Source organism: Megalobrama amblycephala, linkage group LG24 (genome assembly GCF_018812025.1).
Source record: "Megalobrama amblycephala isolate DHTTF-2021 linkage group LG24, ASM1881202v1, whole genome shotgun sequence".
NCBI lineage: Eukaryota > Metazoa > Chordata > Actinopteri > Cypriniformes > Xenocyprididae > Megalobrama > Megalobrama amblycephala.
The window spans coordinates 13,056,619-13,075,950 of record NC_063067.1 but is presented as its reverse complement, the minus strand read 5'-3'; the positions used below and the strand labels follow the sequence as shown (position 1 = coordinate 13,075,950).

General features: G+C 36.8%; 1 protein-coding gene across 3 annotated transcripts; it reads left to right on the top strand.

Annotated features, from left to right (window-relative positions):
- The first annotated feature begins 6,432 nt into the window (after positions 1-6,432).
- Positions 6,433-18,507, top strand: emc1 (ER membrane protein complex subunit 1). 3 transcript variants are annotated; one of them, XM_048177687.1, is made up of 23 exons: positions 6,433-6,589; positions 6,762-6,889; positions 7,127-7,192; positions 7,272-7,365; positions 7,446-7,574; positions 7,681-7,807; positions 8,406-8,561; positions 8,660-8,827; positions 9,194-9,265; positions 9,348-9,446; positions 9,536-9,632; positions 11,027-11,143; positions 11,652-11,660; positions 11,868-12,067; positions 12,144-12,293; positions 14,545-14,706; positions 14,782-14,901; positions 14,981-15,118; positions 15,219-15,392; positions 15,499-15,709; positions 16,720-16,804; positions 16,920-17,049; positions 17,203-18,507. In XM_048177687.1, exons 1-23 carry the CDS (start codon positions 6,498-6,500, stop codon positions 17,380-17,382), a joined length of 2,904 nt encoding a protein of 967 aa, XP_048033644.1. In that variant the 5' UTR covers positions 6,433-6,497; the 3' UTR covers positions 17,383-18,507. The 3 variants fall into 3 exon arrangements, with proteins under 3 accessions (XP_048033644.1, XP_048033645.1, XP_048033646.1); XM_048177688.1 differs by lacking the exon at positions 11,652-11,660; XM_048177689.1 differs by lacking the exons at positions 16,720-16,804; positions 16,920-17,049; positions 17,203-18,507 and adding an exon at positions 15,953-16,704.
- Positions 18,508-19,332: the final 825 nt, after the last annotated feature.

The window sequence follows — 19,332 nt, the reverse complement described above, 5'->3', positions numbered from 1 at the left end:
TTGCAGAGGTTATGAAGAAGGGTCAACACTGTAAACATTGACTCTATATTGAATGTTTTAGCCTTTACATAATAAGCCTTCTGAAATTTTCCAGTATAGAAATGTGTGAAAGAATAATCTACAAATACTGAAGCAGCAAACTGTGAGAAACAAAATTTATGTCACTGCCAATACTTTTGGCAAAGGCTGTACAGCTGTCTCTTTCCACTGCCTCTGATGATCACAAAGGTGCATTGTATCCTAGCTCACTGCAAGAAGAGGTCACAAAGCCTTCCAGATTCTTACAAGACCACTGATGACAAGTTAAGCTCTGCCTTTTTATGGCCTTTAAGCATTAAAACAAACAAAACAAAACAAAACAACATGAAGCAGAAATGACAGTAGAGAATAAACCTACGGATAGTATCTTGTGAACTATTCTGTTGGATTTCAACACCATGCTGACTGAATCCAATGCACAATGATTTACTATTTGATTGTTAGAGAATATAGTTACATTGTGCCCTAACAACAATTCTGAACCATCCTGAACCTAAAATAAAGAGTCTACTGAAATGTTGCTGGAAATGAACATATGATGAAAAGATGATTTATGTGATTGACAATGGCAACAAAGCCAGAATCCTTCTCAAGGAATTTCCAGAGAAGAACAGGAATCTAATTAATCATGTAAGCCATTCACTACACAATCCTTCAGTGAATAATGTCTTTGAATCATTAACCTCAGCCCTGCAGGTCTACACATTATCACTTTAACTTTAAAACATACAGCACCCCATATTGACAGAAAAACACAGAATTGTTGACATTTTTGCAGATTTATTAAAAAAGAAAAACTGAAATATCACATGGTCCTAAGTATTCAGACCCTTTGCTGTGACACTCATATATTTAACTCAGATGCTGTCCATTTCTTCTGATCATCCTTGAGATGGTTCTACACCTTCATTTGAGTCCAGCTGTGTTTGATTATACTGATTGGACTTGATTAGGAAAGCCACACACCTGTCTATAAAAGACCTTACAGCTCACAGTGCATGTCAGAGCAAATGAGAATCATGAGGTCAAAGGAACTGCCTAAAGAGCTCAGAGACAGAATTGTGGCAAGGCACAGATCTGGCCAAGATTACAAAAAAATTTCTGCTGCACTTAAGGTTCCTAAGAGCACAGTGGCCTCCATAATCCTTAAATGGAAGACGTTTGGGACGACCAGAACCCTTCCTAGAGCTGGCCGTCCGGCCAAACTGAGCTATCGGGGGAGAAGAGCCTCGGTGAGAGAGGTAAAGAAGAACCCAAAGATCACTGTGGCTGAGCTCCAGAGATGCAGTCGGGAGATGGGAGAAAGTTGTAGAAAGTCAACCATCACTGCAGCCCTCCACCAGTCGGGGCTTTATGGCAGAGTGGCCTGACGGAAGCCTCTCCTCAGTGCAAGACACACGAAAGCCTGCATGGAGTTTGCTAAAAAACACCTGAAGGACTCCAAGATGGTGAGAAATAAGATTCTCTGGTCTGATGAGACCAAGATAGAACTTTTTGGCCTTAAAGGTCCCGTTCTTCGTGATCCCATGTTTCAAACTTTAGTTAGTGTGTAATGTTGTTGTTAGAGTATAAATAAAATCTGTAAAATTTTAAAGCTCAAAGTTCAATGCCAAGCGAGATATTTAACAGAAGTCGCCTACATCGAACGGCCAGTTTGGACTACATCCCTCTACTTCCTTCTTTAATGACGTCACTAAAACAGTTTTTTGACTAACCTCCGCCCACAGGAATACACAAGAGTTGCGTTTGTAGAGTGTGTTTGTCGCCATGTCGTTGAAACGCTGTTATTTTCTTCCCGCAGTCCAATCACCGGGTCTGATTCCGGCTCAAATTGATAGGGTAAAATTAAAGACATGTTTACAATAACACTGAGCGCGTGCATCTCCACGTTATGGTAAGAGGCGTGACCTTTCCGGGCAAGATGCGCTAAACTGCTGTCGAATCACAACACAGGAACCGCTGGCACAATCAGAACTCGTTACGTATTTCTGAAGGAGGGACTTCATAGAACAAGGAAGTCATCAGCCCGTTTTTATGACAGTGGAAACAGCGGTATACAGATAAGTAAATTATGTGGAAAAATACTGTGTTTTTTTACACGCGAAACATGAACACATGTTATATTGCACACTATAAACACAATCAAAGCTTCAAAAAACCACGGAAAACGGGACCTTTAATTCTAAGCGGTATGTGTGGAGAAAACCAGGCACTGCTCATCACCTGTCCAATACAGTCCCAACAGTGAAGCATGGTGGTGGCAGCATCATGCTGTGGGGGTGTTTTTCAGCTGCAGGGACAGGACGGCTGGTTGCAATCGAGGGAAAGATGAATGCGGCCAAGTACAGGGATATCCTGGATGAAAACCTTCTCCAGAGTGCTCAGGACCTCAGACTGGGCCGAAGGTTTACCTTCCAACAAGACAATGACCCTAAGCACACAGCTAAAATAACGAAGGAGTGGCTTCACAACAACTCCGTGACTGTTCTTGAATGGCCCAGCCAGAGCCCTGACTTAAACCCAATTGAGCATCTCTGGAGAGACCTAAAAATGGCTGTCCACTTGTTGCATCTTTCCCAAAAAGACTCATGGCTGTATTAGATCAAAAGGGTGCTTCTACTAAATACTGAGCAAAGGGTCTGAATACATAGGACCATGTGATATTTCAGTTTTTCTTTTTTAATAAATCTGCAAAAATGTCAACAATTCTGTTTGTTTTTTTCAAATGTTATTTAGATGTCTAATCATAAATATGACAGAATTGACTGTGCAAACACTTACGATAGATGCAGCCTGTCTCTGGATTGAGCTGGGACCATCCAGGACAGCATTTGTATGTAGTCTTGAAGTCTTGTCTGTAGACTTGTCTGTAGCCTATGTAGTAGGCAGTCCTACAAAATGATTAGAAGATATGATTACTGTAAAATTAGGTTAGGAAAATTTGAGGCAAATAGCATGGAGTCTCACAGAAAATGAAAACTGGCCAATCAAAATGAGGAGAGAGTCATGTAATAATAGACTTCTGAAAGACTAGATTGCTCTAAAACCCAATTAGTTCAGCATTTGTTCAGTGCAATGGCAGCATTTAGCAATCTCAGTGCCTGTTTCATGAGGGCTATTCAATCACCTTCCATAATTGCCAAAGGGGTTGATGGCTCTGAGAGTCTTGAGCTTCCTTTTGATTCCCGAAGCATCCGAGACCCTTAATAACCATCGTCTCTCAACAAAAGGATCAGTTTCTAACTGCTGTCTTTCGCTAGCCCTCTGCCCATTCTCAAAAGTGGCTAGAAGTTGGCTGGCACTGAAATGTGTGCCAATGAGAAATGGCTGTCGGGTAAAAAGGACTATTGATAGTGAATCAGAAGAGAGGGATTCTTGCACATAAAACTGGGCACCGACTTTTAAAACATCACAGCTCTATTCAATCTGACAGCAGTTTAACTGGCTTTTCAATCTGACAGTCAAATAAAAAAGTACCTCCTCTCATAGTCCATACACCAAGCATGATCTGTGCATCCTTGCCTCCAAACTTTCACCACACGTGTAAAAGCCTGTACACATGGCTGTTTCTCAGCTGTGATGATTCTCTCTTGCTCTGAGCAGACATTTGTCCTGAACAAAGGAGAACGAAATAATCACTTTCCATTTTAAGTGCATATAATGCAGCTCCTCCATCACAACTCTCTTAACCCTCTATGGTATGCAATATGATATCAATGAGAAAAAAATTATTTGTGTTGTTTTTCCTGCTTAAAATTGGACACTTTAAATGTTTAATCTATTTAATTTTCATAAGTTTGTTGCACCGAGGCAACATTGTACCACAATGGAAAAATTTAAACATTTGGCATTTTCATGTAGAAAAAAGAAATATATCTACTGAAAACATAAATTTCTTTAACTAGACACTTGAACAAACAAATGTATCTAGTTTTTAATGTATTAAAAGTTTCATATTTAATAAAAAGTAACATTTTATATCCAGCTGTTGCCCTCAGGCAACATTGTACCATAGTGGAACACAAGTATTACCAAACCATCATATTATTATGTTATTATTTCAAGTTATCTTATCCATCTTCATCCTTATCTCCATCTTCTCTCTCACCCTCACTCTCTCCCTGATGGATTGTCACTATGATTTCATCTTCCTCATCACAGTATGTCCCCTCATTAACTCCTCATCATCACCCTCATCAATTGCCAGTGCTACCTGTGTTTTATACCTTTTTGAAGTGCTATAGAAAATGTGCAGATCATAATATATGCAGATATAGTATGTGAATTACTATTCTTATAAGTGCATTACAAAATCATATGAAAATGCAAATATATTTAGATAATTCTAACTATTTTCCTTACAAATATCATACATTTGTATTGAAACCTATTATGCCTGTATGGCCTTATGCGATTCCATTATGTTACAATGTTGCCTTGAGGCAACACAGTTTTTAGTTTTTTTCTCTAAAACATTTGATGATATATAATGTAAAGTTCTTAAAAATACTTCTTTACTTGCCAGTGAAGGTGACTCATATTTTTTGTGGGTGATTAAATGGATACAAACATTGGAGAAAATATGGAGTCATGTGACATGCACATGTGTTGAAACAGGATACAAAATGGACCCCTGTTGGTCATGTTTTGGACTTTTTTGCACTTTTATTGATTAGTATTTGAGTTATTCTGTCCTGAGATACATTTGATCAATCAATTGGTACCTTATTTTATTAAAAACAAACTAAAATAGACCATGTTGCCTGGAGGCAGCACCGTACCATCGAGGGTTAAGAAACGATAACTGGAAATTGATATTTAATCAATTTAATAACAAATATATAAATAAATAACATTTTATTGTGACATTTACTGCATACTGATTTGTTTAATAAATACAAAAATAAAACTGAATTTTCATATAGATATTATATAGTATAATAATATACACTATTATACTATTATAGTACTATATAATATAGCCTAGTATTAGGCTATTTAAAAATGAGAAAACTTTATACTATATACTTAATAATTCACAGTTCTGTAGGATTATTACAATTGAAATTTCATTATTTTTTATTAATATTTCATATTCCTGAAAAATGTTTCATGCAAGAAAAGAAATATTAGTGCATACAATCATCATGCAGTCAATAAAATCACAAAATTAAAATTAAAATATGACTATCTTCATGGTACGTACATGAAAGGCTGCAGAGCTCGAAGACAGCGCGATGGAAGGATCTTTGTAAACAGGAAGAATAATAATATCACCGCGTGCACATCCATGTCAGTGTCTGACAACACTTTTCCATACTGATTAAACTGAGTGTTCAGGCTGTTTCATCTGTAAGCCAGCAAAAAGCTGAGCAGGAACCGTCTGGTACCGTTCAGCTGAGTGTTTACTATGATATCTTTTACAGTAACGTGTTGCACGAGCAGGCGTGAACCTACTTGATATTTTTATTTTAGTTTTCCTGGAGAATAATGAGCAAAGTTTCCAGTTTTTTGCCCATCTCTATAAAAAAAAAAAAAAAATAAAAAAAAATTAATTAGCCTAACTGTAGTCCTGGTTTATTTACTTTATATTTGTATTTTTGTTCTTGCATTGCATTGCTAATGTTTTCATCGAACGTGCAAAAACTTGATGCCAAAAAACAGGAATTTAAACTTAACGATAACTATATTTGCAATGAGTTTAGCAGTATAAACATTTTGGGATGCAGAAAACATTGAACACCTGCATAGGTAAACAAACTGCAAGTTTGAAATTATATTGTGCTGCCACCTAATGGCCTAAACAGCACTTTAGGAACACTGGAATAGTTAAAATGAAAATTAAAACCTCACAAATATTGTCAAGCAGGACAAAATCATATTTAAACAGGGGAACAGGTGGACAGACAGAACCCCCTGCGATCAATTTTGATTCACATAGAAATCCATTAAGATGGTCTACAGACACCAGAAAAATAAATCCAGGTTCCAAAGTTTATTACTAAGTTATTTAAATATATTCATATTCATGGAGCAAAATAATTAATAATTTAATATAATAATTTATATTAAAAGAAATGTTAAAGAACTTTAGTTTAGGACCGCAGGTCTTTCTGCTTAAAAAAATAATATCGCTCATATTTCATAACAACTTCTTTATTATTCTGCTAATAGTAGCTATTAGTTAATAAACTTTCTATATTGTACATGACCCAAGAAGCATTTTAAATCCAGTCATAGGCAGCACGCGAATGCCTGATGTTAATTTGTTGCGCAGCGGTTCACGCCGATAAATTTAATTACATTTAAAAATACTTTTTTGTATTAATAGAGATAAACTAAAATCTAATATCAGATAGAATGGAAAGAATACGCATATCCCTTTTTATTGTTTTATTAAAGGTCGGCTGTTTGGGTCCTTAACCGCAGAGCATTGTGGGAGTTGTTCCTCTGCAGCAATGGCTTGGCTTGTAGTCAGATTAGCAATATCTGTGTCTTTATTATATACTGCATCGGCGGTATTTGAAGACCAAGTTGGAAAGTTTGACTGGTATGTAAACGGGATTTGTAGCTGTGTGTTGGTTTCACGTATTATCCATTGTGGGATTTCTGCGACTGTAAAAACAGCCGGTACTTTAAGCAGGCTGCTGACTGTTGTCAGCTACACCGGACTCATCAGTCATATGTTAACATTACTCTCAACTCTCTGCGGTTTCTTTCAGGAGGCAACAGTTCATCGGCAAGGTGCGTTTTGCCTTGTTTGACACTCATTCTCAAGCGTCTAAAAAGCTCCTGGTGGCAACTGACAAGAACGTGTTTGCTTCACTCAATTCAAGGACTGGAGACCTGTGTAAGTCTTTCGCTCATTTTGTACTTTAAATCTTATATAGGCTTTGTGTATAGAAGTTGAGGTGAAAATGTTTTTATTTTTTTATAAGCACCTTATTGGTTTATTAGACTGAGGGGGGCATTAGAATATATCTACCTAGTTAAATGAACTTGTTCATTAAAAAAAAGCAAGAATTAATTTTGTTTTTTATGATCAATTCATTTAATAGTGTCAGTGAAATGTTTTTAATTCTTGCAGTCTGGCGTCATGTGGATAAAACTGGACCAGAGGGGCATATTGATGCGCTGCTTATGTATGGACAGGGTAAGCATGTGGTGAAAAGTGTGTATTGTGAAATTGGGCTTTGTTTTTTTTGGCTCTTAAACAGTTCTTGTTCTCTTAGACGCTGTTGTTGTTGTCGGGAATGGCCGTCTGCTTCGCTCCTGGGAGACCACAGTCGGTGGCTTGAAGTGGGAGGCAGTGCTTGATACTGGAAGGTTGTATTTTGTGTATGTTTTATTGTGATAGAATTGGGTTTAACTGACGCATCAAACTGAGTGTCCTCTTTTGACCACAGCTTTCAGGCCGCTGCCTTAGTTGGAGTTCAAGACTTTGTGAAGTATGTTGCTGTGCTGAAAAAATCCGCAATCTCTCTCCATGACCTTTCAAGTGGCAGTCAGATATGGGTGGAAAACCTACCTGACAGGTGATGAGAAATCTTGGAACAGCTTTTCTTTTTCTGATGTAATTGATTCTCATTGCTGCTAGAGATTAGTTCTAGTTCTTGACCTTTTTTTTTTTTCATCCTTCAGTGACACTGTTCAGTATCAAACTATTTATTCTGGTGGGAACGGACTGGTGTTTGTTTTGGGATTTGTGCCGAACTCCCATATTGTTATTGTTGAATACAAAATTGAAGATGGAGAAATCATGAAGAAGGTATGGAGTTTACAACACCGTTCAAACATTTGACTTTTTTGAACAAAATTAATACCTTTATTCAGGATACATTAAATTAACATCAAGGATACATTAAATTAACTGTGTGACGGTCCAGATATTTATAATGTTACAAAAGGTTTCATATCAAATAAATTCTGTTCTTTTGAACTTTATATCCATCAAAAAACCCTGAAAAACAATTCACCATAGTTTCCACAAAAATATTAACAGTTTTTTCTTATATTTCTTGAGCACCAAATCAGCATTTTAGAATGATTTCTGAAGGATCATGTGACTCTGAAGACTGGAGTAATGAATTTAGCTTTGCATCACAGGAATAAATTACATGTATTCAAATAGAAAACTTATTTTAAATTGTAACAATATTTCACAATATTACTGTTTTTATTGTGAAGTGATCAAATAAAATGCAGGCTTGGTGAGCTTCCAATAAACAAAACAAAAAATCTTACCGCCACACAACTTTTGAACTGTAATGTATAATGTTACAATAATACACAAATATAGTAAGTTTTCTTATTGAGAGAGTCAAGTTACATAGATAATGATACAGTCACACATTTGTTTTTCTTAGAAATCAGTTGAAGCTGCATGGATGTCAAGCCTGGAGAACAGCTGTGCAGTCATCAGCTCAGGGATCCTACTGTGTGTGGATCAGATCACACAGTCCCTGTATACTCTACCACTGCAGTCTGCAGAACAGACAGAAATGAGACAGATCCACCTACAGGTGCACATGTCACTACATTTGTATTTAACATACAGTGCTCCCTCAATCTTCTGTAATTATCAGTAATATCATGGATGTCTCTTTTATTTATTTTTTAGACGCTAGACTTGGAGGTGGCGTCTGGATTCCAGCCTGTTCTGACGTCCACTCAGCCCAATCCGGCACAACCTCCTCTCGCTGAGTTCTTCCTGCAGCTCAGTCCAGATCATCACATCCTACTGCAGCTCAAAGATGGCCTCATCGCTCCGCTCCGGGACTTTAATCCAGTAAGAACTGATAGGTCTCGCACATCTAAGGCCACGTTCACACCAGGGCTCTGAACCGGTTCAAGGAACGAAAACTAAATCAAGTTTAATCTTTCTGATTAGAAATGCTTATTAGAAATTACCATTAACCGGTTAATAAAATTATTTTATCGTTCTATTTAATATTTTAATTTGGCAGTCAACCGATCATGAATTCAAATAGTACGGCCTATGCAAATGTGACATTGACGCTTTTAACATGACTGAAATGCCTGCTCGTTCGGTCTTCGACTCCCATTGCACGTTTATACAGACAGTATTCCTTATAGAAATTAATATTTTTGTTTACTCTTCAAAGTCTAAAGCACAATGTTCTTCGTATTTTAGTCATATTTGGCTGCTTTTGCTACATCTGGAGAGAAGACAGTTGCTGCTGTGATGTCCCCAAAGAATGATACTGTGAGTCACATTTCAAAAACTCAAAAAACTTATTACCAAGTGTATATACTTGTATCTTAATGGGTTGTTGTTCTTATTCAAGGCTTGCAGCATCAACCTATTCAGTGCTGACACAGGGCGGAGGCACCTTGACACCACCATTATCTACCACATGGACCCTAATGGAGGAAAGCCAAACAGAGTGAGGACTGATGCTGAAGGATATAAGCTTAAACGATTATAGGCTGATCATTTGTGTTATTGGTGAATTTGGTTTGTCTGTTCTTTTAGTTATATGTCCACGCCTTTCTGAAGAAAGATGACTCTGTGGGCTACAGAGTCATGGTGCAGACGGAAGACCTTACACTCACATTTCTACAGCAACCTGGTATGAACTACATTATGGAGAACTAGGAGTGACTAGTTATTTATCAATTTATTAATAAAATAGTAATGTGAATAAATTACTATTTAAAAATTACTGAATTCATATATATATATATATATATATATATATATATATAATGTGTGTGTATATATATATATATATATATATATATATATATATATATATATATATATATATATATATATATATATATATATATATATATGTGTGTGTGTATATATGTGTATATATATATATATATATATTTAATGCATTTGCATGCTTCAAAAATGCAATGTTACATTTAAAAATGTTGCATTTAAAATATTTAAAGATTTTCATTCAGATGATTGTTATATTTTAAGTTTATTCAAATTAAATAAATGGCTTTAAAAAAGTCAATACATTGATTTGTCAATTTGAAAGTGCCTTATTTACATTTTTTTGTTGTTGAATTAAAGTTGATAATTGATTTGGCTTGATGGCTCTCCTGGACCTCCATACTATACTGTAAATAATATGTAATGTAAAATTCAACTAATTATATTTTTCAGAGAAATATGATGTTATTGATAATAATATGATAATAATAATAATAGCCACTGCCAGCATTTTTGATAATTTTTACAAATTTTTTATGGCCCCCAGAATATTTTATTGTATGAATAGCTGAACATGATATACCTCAACAATACCTCTAAAGAATAAAAAAAAAAATTGTTCTAACTTCATGCATTTTTTTTTAATCAACACTTGAATGTAAGTTTCATAAAAAAAGCAACATTTTGAGCAAAATGCTGAGAATTTTTTTTTTTTTTCAAAGACTACAAACATGCATAAACAATGTAGGGCTGGGCGATATATCGCATGCGATTGTCACGCGCATTTCGTCAGTAAAGCCGGTTCTCTGATTACCGCGAAATCGCCATCACCTGCTTTCAAATGGAGCGGCATTTAATAGACAGAGCCGTAGTTCACTGACAAGCCACGCAATATCGCGTTCATATCGCAGATGAATCGCCTTTGATAATGAATGTGATATTGCGTAGCTCTGTCTATTAAATGCCGCTCCATTTGAAAGCAGGTGATGGCGATTTCGCGGTAATCAGAGAACCGGCTTTACTGACGAAATGCGTGTGACAATCGCATGCGATATATCGCCCAGCCCTAAAACAATGCTTTTATCGCTTGTTTCTGCTCCCTTTTGCCTATGTTTTGATCCGGAGAGTCTCTAGAAGATGCATTATGGCGCCCCCTACCATTATAAAATTTGAAAACAAGGAAAACTGGAAAATTCTGTCAATAGTGGGGAAAGAGTTAATATAAACAACAAAAGGCAAGGGGTTGATTTTTTTTTTTTTTTTTTGTGTGTGTGTGTGTGTGTCCTACTGTAGGCAGGGTAGTCTGGATGAGGGAGGAGGCCCTGGCTGATGTGGTCACCATGGAGATGGTTGATCTGCCTCTGACTGGAACACAGGCAGAGCTGGAGGGAGAGTTTGGAAAGAAAGCTGGTAAAGTGCAACATAAATGGACACCATTCTTTATGATGTCTTTTTTTTTTTTTTTTTTTTTTTTTTGCTTATAACATGTTTATAGTCTTATTCTTTCGTTTTTGTCATTATGGAGCAATCGGGTTAAGAAGAGTTAGTTCAAAATATGAATGTACACATCTTAAAGTCAACATGAAGTTTCATTTAAAAGCCATTTTACTTCATTCACCAATGCATTGTTAGGACCTAAAACGTATTATAAAACAATCTAAATCAATTTTGATTTCATGTTGACTTTAAAGTCTAAAATCTGTTCAGATTAAACCCTATAAACATTTGCTAAATATAAGTGTTATGTAAGCCTGTATTGTTTGTGATTTATGTCTGTGTTGTGATGTTGCTGCTTTTGCTTGCTAAGCTAAAAAAAAACCTTCGTTCTTACTCATCTGTCCTGTTTTCCATGGCTTGCCATTTCTTTCTGTATTTATTTATTTCTGTTTTCTTTTGCACTCGCTGCACTCGGATCCAGCCATTCAAGGTAAAGTAGAGAGCTTCCTCTAATTTTGCTTCTCTTCCTAATCCCGTTTATTTTATGCAAGGTCTTTGTCAGTGTCTCTAACTTTTGGACAATGTATTTGCTTAAGAATGTTACTAAAGTAATGTTAAAGCTGTTTTTTTTTTTTTCTTCAGTGAAGAAGAATGGAGTTATCTCTGACACTTATCACTGATCTCTTTTTGCCTGCAGATGGGCTGTTACCCATGGTTCTCAAGCGCCTCTCTTCCCAGTTTATCCTGCTGCAGGCCTGGATGGCCCACCTCTGGAAACTCTTCTATGATGCCCGGAAGCCTCGCAGCAGTGTGAAGAATGAGGTCACCATAGACACACTTTCTCGGGATGAGTTTAACCTGCAGAAGATGATGGTGATGGTGACCGCCTCTGGAAAGGTAAGTACAGGAAGCACAGATGTTTTGTCCTTTTAGCTGTCCTGTCGGTAAACACATCTGTCGTTTTTCTACACAGCTCTTTGGCATCGACAGTAAATCAGGAACCATTTTGTGGAAACAGTATTTAGAAGACATCCAGCCCAACTCCATTTTCAAGCTCATAGTGCAAAGGACCACTGCCCATTTTCCACATCCTCCACAGTGCACACTTCTTATTAAAGACAAGGTAATTTTGAAGTTTGCTTTTGTATGGTCTAGGGGTGTGACGAGACGGTTGGCTCACGAGAGCGAGACAAGATTTTTAAGGAATCCTCAGTGACGAAATACCTGGCTAGAAATATAATCTGCATGTGCATTTGAAATGTTTTAACCAATCATCTTGTAATGAATGTAATTTCAGTTCTACTTTCTGAGTATGAATTATCATATGCAGTAAAAGACAACAATACTCAAGCACTGTAAAAGGTTTTGCCACAAACTCAACTTGACTGGCTTCTCTCCTGTATGATTTCATATGAGTCTCTGTTACTGTACATGATTTATGAGCTTCTAGAACTTTTGACCTCACTAAACTCACCACAAATTGATCATAGAGATAAAAACGGCATAAATAAAAATGAATAACAGTTTATTCTTAGTCTTATTAAGTGCAAACAATATGTGCAACCGTAATCAAAGTACTCTCTCAATATTCAAAGTGCAAATAGAGACCAATTTTTTCTTTCACTTTCATGACCGTGCGTACTCTGAATGCAACAAATCCTCTGCCATGGTCTTGTCAGTCATCTCGTCACTAACTTGTCGTCACATGATCAGTGAACTCTGATTCCTGCTGCACTACGTATGACTCTGCAGCTCATGTTGGATAAGATGGATGGGATTGAAGTGACTGTTATCCAATTGAATTAAATGGTTTTTATTTATATATGTTCATAGTTTTTTTATTTAAAAATAAAAAAACATTGGAGGCGTAATTAGGGCTGGGCGATATATCGCATGCGATTGTCACGCGCATTTCGTCAGTAAAGCCGGTTCCCTGATTACCGCTAAATCGCCATCACCTGCTTTCAAATGGAGCGGCATTTAAAGGTCCCGTTTTTTGTGGTTTTTTGAAGCTTTGATTGTGTTTATAGTGTGCAATATAACATGTTCATGTTTCGCGTGTAAAAAAAAAACACAGTATTTTTCACATAATTTACTTATCTGTATACCGCTGTTTCCACTGTCTTAAAAACGGGCTGATGACTTCCTTGTTCTATGAAGTCCCTCCTTCAGAAATACGTAACGAGTTCTGATTGTGCCAGCGGTTCCTGTGTTGTGATTCGACAGCAGTTTAGCGCATCTTGCCTGGAAAGGTCACGCCTCTTACCATAACGTGGAGATGCACGCGCTCAGTGTTATTGTAAACATGTCTTTAATTTTACCCTATCAATTTGAGCCGGAATCAGACCCGGTGATTGGACTGCGGGATGAAAATAACAGCGTTTCGACGACATGGCGACAAACACACTCTACAAACGCAACTCTTGTGTATTCCTGTGGGCGGAGGTTAGTCAAAAAACTGTTTTAGTGACGTCATTAAAGAAGGAAGTAGAGGGATGTAGTCCAAACTGGCCGTTTGATGTAGGCGACTTCTGTTAAATAAAATATCTCGCTTGGCATTGAACTTTGAGCTTTAAATTTTTACAGATTTTATTTATACTCTAACAACAACATTACACACTAACTAAAGTTTGAAACATGGGATCACGAAGAACGGGACCTTTAATAAACAGAGCCGTAGTTCACTGACAAGCTACGCAATATCACGTTCATTATCGAAGGCGATTCATCTGCGAAAATGAACGCGATATTGCGTAGCTTGTCAGTGATCTACGGCTCTGTCTATTAAATGCCGCTCCATTTGAAAGCAGGTGATGGCGATTTAGCGGTAATCAGGGAACCGGCTTTACTGACGAAATGCGCGTGACAATCGCATGCGATATATATCGCCCAGCCCTAGGCGTAATGTATGTAACTGTAGCGGTGGCATATTCTATCCTAGAAATTTCACACTTAGCTATGGCTATATCGCAAGACAGCTTTTCACCTCGACAAGAAATCTCATCACACCCCTAGTATGGTCTAATCTTTCATTTGTTTATTTGCTTGCTCACGTTTTTGTTAGCTTGTTTACTCATTTGTGCATTTTTCTGTTTGTTTGCTAGTTTATTTGCTTGCTCGCTTGATTAAACGTTTGACAGTTTACTTGTTTGCACATTTGTCTGTTCATTTGCTTGTTTGCTAGCTTAAGTTGTTTGTTCATTTGCCTGTTAGTTTGTTTACTCAATTTGTTCATTTGTCTGTTCATTTGCTTGTTTACTCATTTGTGCATTTGTTTATTAATTTGTCTATTCGGTTGCATATTCATTTGCTTGTTTTTTAATTTGTTTTTGTTTATTTTTTGTGCTAAATTTAAAAATGTACTGTATTTGTAGGACACAGGTCTTGGAAGCCTATATGTCTTCAATCCTATCTTCGGCAAGAAGAGTCATATTAGTGTCCCTGCTTTACCCCGACCTGTGCTTCAAACCCTGCTACTTCCTGTCATCGACCAGGACTACGCTAAAGTCCTTCTACTTATTGACGATCAGTACAAGGTAGATATACGTCCTTCTGACAAACCTACTGTGTTCCTTGCAGAATGTGAATCCATTTCTTTTTTTCTCTTTCAGGTCACAGCATTCCCATCTACTAAGAATGTTCTACAGCAACTTCAAGACACAGCATCCTCTATATTCTTCTACCTAGTGGACACCAGTCAGGGAAAGCTGTCGGGTTTTCGTCTGCGCATGGTTAGCATTCATTCGAAAAGCATACAGATAGAAAGCACTTTTGGTGCTGGTGTTCATAAGTGATTTTATTTTCCTTCAGGATTTGTCTACAGAGCTGATCTGGGAGGTGGTCATCCCTACTGAGGTGCAGAAGATAGTGGCTGTCAAAGGAAAGCGTGCAAATGAACATGTGCATTCCCAGGGCAGAGTGATGGGGGATCGTAGCGTGCTCTACAAGGTACTGCTGACCTTGATGACTGCTGTTTTTGGCCAAATTAGACCACTTTTCTAATCATTTATCCTGTCTGTTGTTTGTCCTACCTGTTGTTCCTCTGCAGTATCTGAACCCTAATCTCTTGGCTGTGATAACGGAAAGCACAGACACTCATCAGGAGCGCAGCTTTGTTGGAATCTTCCTGATTGATGGTGTGACTGGCCGTATTGTTCATGAGGCGGTGCAGCGGAAGGCCAGAGGACCTGTTCACTTTGTGCACTCTGAAAACTGGGTGGTGGTAAGTACACAGGCTTATCAATCTAATATTTTCTAAAAAAATGTTTTAGTTTTTTTTATGATAAACATTTATGATAAACACTTTTTGTGTTTTCTTCCTTTTATAGTATGTCTATTGGAACTCCAAATTTCGTAGAAATGAGTTTTCTGTGTTGGAGCTCTTTGAGGGAGCAGAGCTTTATAACAGCACAGTGTTCAGCTCCCTGGACAGACCACATCCACCTCAGGTGCTGCAGCAGTCGTACATCTTTCCTGCTCCCATAAGCACTTTGGAGGCCACACTTACAGAAAAAGGCATCACCAGCCGACACCTTCTTGGTTAGTACTGCGCATATTGTGCAGTTAGGAATGTTCAGATATTGAAAATGTTCATGTTATTGCTATTACAATTGCAACATTTCATAATGCACAGAATGAAAGATGAATAACTATTCCATTTAAAGGTGTAATGTGTAAAATTTGGTAGGATCTATTAACAGAAATGCAATATAATATACATAACTATGTTTTCAGTAGTGCATAAAGACCTTACATAATGAACCTTTGTTTTTATTACCTTAGAATGAGCCATTTCTATCTCGTACATTTCTATCTCATCGTCCCCCCTCCATGTCAAGTCGCCATTATGTGCTGGCCCGGCACGTTTCTACAGCAACCACGTTTCTACAGAAGTCGTCATCTGGTTTATTAGAAGCAGAGACCAGGAGAAACATTGTGCCACGAACGAACAAGTTTTAGAAGGCTTTTCAATCCACAAATCACCAACATTCAAACATGCAAATATTTTTTTTTAAAAATGCAATGTTAATGAACATAAACAAGCAATATTCCGGAGGTTAAAAAAAGGCAGATTTAGTAAGTGAGGAAATGTAAGGGAGGAAGGAGAGAAGAATCAAAAATTATGCTCAGGGGTTCAACAGTGGTGGAAGGTTGAACCAGGAAGCCAGCAATAGTAACGCTGTTACTGGATGTAGATACGTGTGTGTAGGGCTTGACATTAACTTTTTTGCTCACCAGCCACTGTGGCTAGTGGTTTTCCAAAGCTGCTAGCCACTCAGCATTTTCACTGGCCACAATTTTGACATCGATACCAAAAAACTGCCATAAAAATATTTTTTAATATTATCTTATAATTTGGCAGCAGATATATTAGGCTGCTGTCACTTTAAGACCTGACGTACGGATCCATTACTGTTACACATGGGTTTTCTTTCCCATCTGTTTTACATTCACTTAAAATTTATATATAATCTTTTTTTAATACATATCTTAAAGACAAATATCAGCATTCTCTTAGTAAATTCTGAGTGTTACTTTTTTCTTTATAGTGGGGCTGCCATCAGGCAACATTTTATCCTTACCAAAAATGTTTCTGGACCCGCGGAGACCAGAGGTGGTCTCGGAACAGAGTCGGTGGGTTCTCAACTAATATTTACTATGTTAAATTTCACACACATGATTTAGTTTTTATGATTAACAAATTGCTTGCTGAGTAACCAAGTTGATCAATGATTTTCTCACAATTTAGGGAGGAAAACCTTATACCATATGCTCCAGAAATGCCCATTCGTACAGAGTGGTTTATAAACTACAACCAAACTGTGTCAAGGGTAAGAGGCATCTACACTGCCCCATCTGGCCTGGAGTCTACCTGTTTGGTAAGAGTCATAGTTTAGTCCATTGTTCATTTCACAGTATTAAATAAATTTATGTTGGTATGATTAGTCTTAATTTAAGCTCTGGACATCCATGTCATTACGTTATACATAGTCACACTGAATAATTTCCATGTCCATTTCTTTACCCTATAGGTGGTTGCGTATGGTCTTGACATCTACCAAACCAGAGTGTTCCCCTCCAAGCAATTTGATGTCCTTAAGGATGACTATGACTATGTATTAATCAGCAGTGTACTCTTTGGCCTTTTCTTTGCCACCATGATCAGCAAACGTCTAGCAGAAGTGAAACTGCTGAACAGGGCATGGCGATAAGACTCACCCTAATGGCCAGTTGACTTCACTCTCGCCCTCAATGCAATGTGGTTGACACATTGATGTCAGGAGACTAGCTGGTGGTGACTGTGTCAAAACTGCAAGATCATTTGATAAGTTTGGTGTATTTTTGCAACCAGCTATCTTGAGGATCTTGTGGTGTCTTGAGTGTAAGTGCATAGATGGCCATGATAGTTTTTCCCTTTTCAGAGAGACATAAAGATGTAGGTCTTTTTTTTTTTTTTTTTTTTTTTTTCTTTTTTCCTCTCTCCAGCATTGAACAATTCACTGTCTAATTTGTTAATTTATTGTGCCTTTCGGGGTAACAACTCATGTGATTTAAAGGTAGACTCTCCAGGTATAACAAAATAACTGTCTTGTTTATTATTTTTTTTCCATTCTAGAATTCATTCAGTCTGAGTCTGCCTTTCTAAGAGGCTGAAGGATGAGTTCATGTATTTTCAAATTTAATATCGAGGAAGGATTATTGCAAAGGGACTGCCATTTTATTTAAAATAATGAAAAGGATTGAATAGTGTTATTTGGTTTTAAACTAATTAAAGCAGTAGTAATATGATCTGATGAGCTGTTAAAGAATATATTGCCTCATTTCATGTACAGGATTTGAATGGACAAACACTAGTGCACATGACAACTGTGAAATTTCAAGAGTCAAGACATTTGGATCATTTTCTCCTGTACATTAATGATGGAAGGTTCTGCATAGGGGGAGTTTGGATAGTTTTTTGTAGTTATTTTATGGTATGTCAAATGCACTGGATGGTTTGGAGCCATGTTCTTACTTGATATATTTATGGGCAAGATCCTATTATGCCATATCATATTTTGATTTTGACTCATACACATGCAAATCCTTGTGGTTTTACTATTGTGCAGAATGTTTCTACTCTTTTGATTTTCATAAATAGGCCTGTTTATATACATAATTTTGAAAGCATCCCCTCTGCTGCAAATTAATGATGTCAGAAAAAAATGAGTTTAATAATATTTATAACAAAAGGATAGATATTCAGTTAAGTTGGTAACAAGCCTAATGCTTTTTTAAACATGCATAAATTATTTGTTCTTTTCCCCAATCAGTAATAAAAGATTTACCCTTCCTAATTGTTGACTCTTTAATTGTTTTGAAAATGTATTTATTTAAGTTGGAACTGCTACAATTGTGGATAGTCTGGACAATAACTGCTGAAATGCTTTCTGGCTGATCATTAAAGTAGGATAGTTCAGCCAAAAAAAAAAAAAAAATCGGTCATCGTTTACTCACCTTCATGTTGATACAAACCTGTATGACTTTCTGTGGAATATGAGATATTTTGATGAATGTTGTTAACCAAACCTTGGTTACTATGGACTGGTCTGATTTTGGACTTTTTAAAGAGGTAGTCACCAAAAAATTTTAATTTTTAGTTCAGCCAAAAATATTTAATTCTGTCATCATTTACTCACCCTCACATTGTTACAAACCTGTATGACTTAATTTCTTAAATGGACCACAGAAGAAGACATTTTGAAGCATAACTTCCATTATATGGACAAAAAATGTGACCATGTGCAACTGATCTGATTTTGGATGATTTTAAAGGGATAGTCGCTTAAAAGTAAAAAAAAAAAAAAAAATCTGACATGTTTACTCACCTTTATTTTGAATGACAGCCTCAGTCACTATCCACTTACATTGCATCTATTTTCCCCCATATAATTAAATTGAATAGCGACTGAGGATAATCTCTTCTCAACAGTTCCTTTTGGGTTTCAGAAAAAGTAATACAGGTTTGAAAAAAAATGGTGGAAAATACACGATGACAGAATTGTTTTATTTTTGTGTGAACTGTCCCTTTAAGTAAACGTTTCCTGAGTTGTTTGGCCACAGCTGTAAATAATAAAAAAAAAGATACGATTTTAAGCTTAAGAGTAAAAACTGACCATCAC